This window comes from Carlito syrichta, unplaced genomic scaffold (genome assembly GCF_000164805.1).
Source record: "Carlito syrichta isolate Samal-C Ts95f unplaced genomic scaffold, Tarsius_syrichta-2.0.1 Scaffold296829, whole genome shotgun sequence".
NCBI lineage: Eukaryota > Metazoa > Chordata > Mammalia > Primates > Tarsiidae > Carlito > Carlito syrichta.
The window spans coordinates 128,594-130,457 of NW_007240925.1; the positions used below are offsets into that span (position 1 = coordinate 128,594).

General features: G+C 41.2%; 1 protein-coding gene across 1 annotated transcript; it reads left to right on the forward strand.

Moving 5' to 3' along the window:
• The first annotated feature begins 672 nt into the window (after window positions 1-672).
• Window positions 673-1,626, forward strand: LOC103256834 (olfactory receptor 51J1-like). Its single transcript, XM_008054594.1, has one exon. The coding sequence runs from the start codon at window positions 673-675 to the stop codon at window positions 1,624-1,626; it is 954 nt and encodes a 317-aa protein (XP_008052785.1).
• Window positions 1,627-1,864: the final 238 nt, after the last annotated feature.

Genomic DNA, 1,864 nt, shown 5'->3' on the forward strand with positions numbered 1-1,864 from the left:
CTATATTAATTCATCAGGTATTTTTAGCTGTTTTTATAGACCAGGCTATGTGTCTTGTATTTAAATATTTATCAATAAAATATTTTCACATATTCCCAACCTTAATCCATATTTTATTATGGGATTATCTATACTAGTTTGTCTCCCCAGGAACTTTTTAGGGTCAAGCACATCTATACCAGCATAAGGCAGTCATTTCTCTCTTAGCTGATCCAAGGTGAACCACAACTTAGAGGCATAAATTTTTATCTGCCTAGGACTTCCCTATAATGAAGACTGTAACCTCCTTCGTATTGGAAATTTCCTGATGGTGGTCATCCGTCAGTTTTCAGAAATAAATCCTTTGGTCACATAAATCTGTGAGTCTGTTATCTTCTTCTCTTTCCTTATGCCCAATTATCTTTCTTCATAATGATGCCATCTCAGTAGTTTGTTTCTAATTTTCAAGGTGACACTGATTCCATGGGATGAGATTTCTTTTGTTGTTGCTGTACCCAAAAGGGCTTTATTTTTTTAATGCATATTTTTTATTTTAATATTGTGGGATACAGTTAAGGGTTAGGTATACAAATATGCATTGTGTAAAGGTATCCTTGTTGATGAGGTATGCCCCCCCTTCCCCGTCCCCAGACAGATATTGACTACCGTTAATCCCACAGATGAGATTTCAACATGAAGAATTTCAATAGCTCTTTGGGGTTCTTACCTACAACATTCATTTTGGTTGGCATCCCAGGGCTGGAGGCAGAACACCTGTGGATATCTATCCCCTTCTGCCTGATGTACATCATCATCTTCCTTGGGAACGGCGCCATTCTTCACGTCATCAGAACAGATGCTGCGCTATATCAACCGATGTATCTCTTTCTTGCTATGTTGGCACTTACTGAGGTTGGTGTTTCTGCATCCACCCTGCCTACAGTGCTAGGCATATTTCTTTTTGGCACTACAGAGATTAGTTTTGAGGCATGTCTTCTGCAGATGTTCTTCATACATTCTTTTTCCATTATGGAATCTGCTGTGCTGCTGGCCATGTCTGTGGACCGCTTTGTGGCTATCTATAGCCCACTACGCTATACATCCATCCTGACACTGCCCCGCATCTTTGGCACAGGAGCTATCATTGGACTGAAAAGCATTACGCTAATGGTACCATTGCCCATTCTCTTACAGTGCCTACCCTTCTGTGGCCATAATGCCCTGTCCCATTCCTACTGCCTTCACCCCAACCTTATCCATCTACCTTGTGGTGACATTTCCATTAACAATATCTATGGGCTTTTCATTGTTATCTCCACTTTTGGACTGGATTCATTGCTGATTGTGGTCTCCTATGGGCTCATACTCTACACTGTACTGGGCATCACCACTGGAGAGGGGCGGAGGAAGGCATTCAAGACATGTGGGTCACACGTCTGTGCTGTGCTCACTTATTATGTGCCCATGATTAGCTTGTCTATGGTGTACCGCTTTGGACACCACGTGTCCCCTCTACTGCAAGCAATGATGGCCAATGCTTACCTCTTCTTCCCACCTATTGTCAACCCCATTGTCTATAGCATTAAGACCAAGGAGATCCATCGTGGCATTATCCAGATGCTATCAGAGAAAAGACCCAGAGTTTAACCAAAAGAATAAACTGTTTGCTTGTTGGCTTTTTTGTAATCACAAGTGGTCCTGGTTTGCATGTTTATACAATTGATGGTACCATAAAGCATGGTGTCTAACAGGAGGTTCTCCATAATCTGTGAATTGGAGTAGGAATATAAGCATGGATGAAGGGTGGATTCTGTGAGACAGAGCGGTACACAAAATTTGTGTTATTTCAAAATATGTTGTATGATATGAAGTTTTTCCATTACTT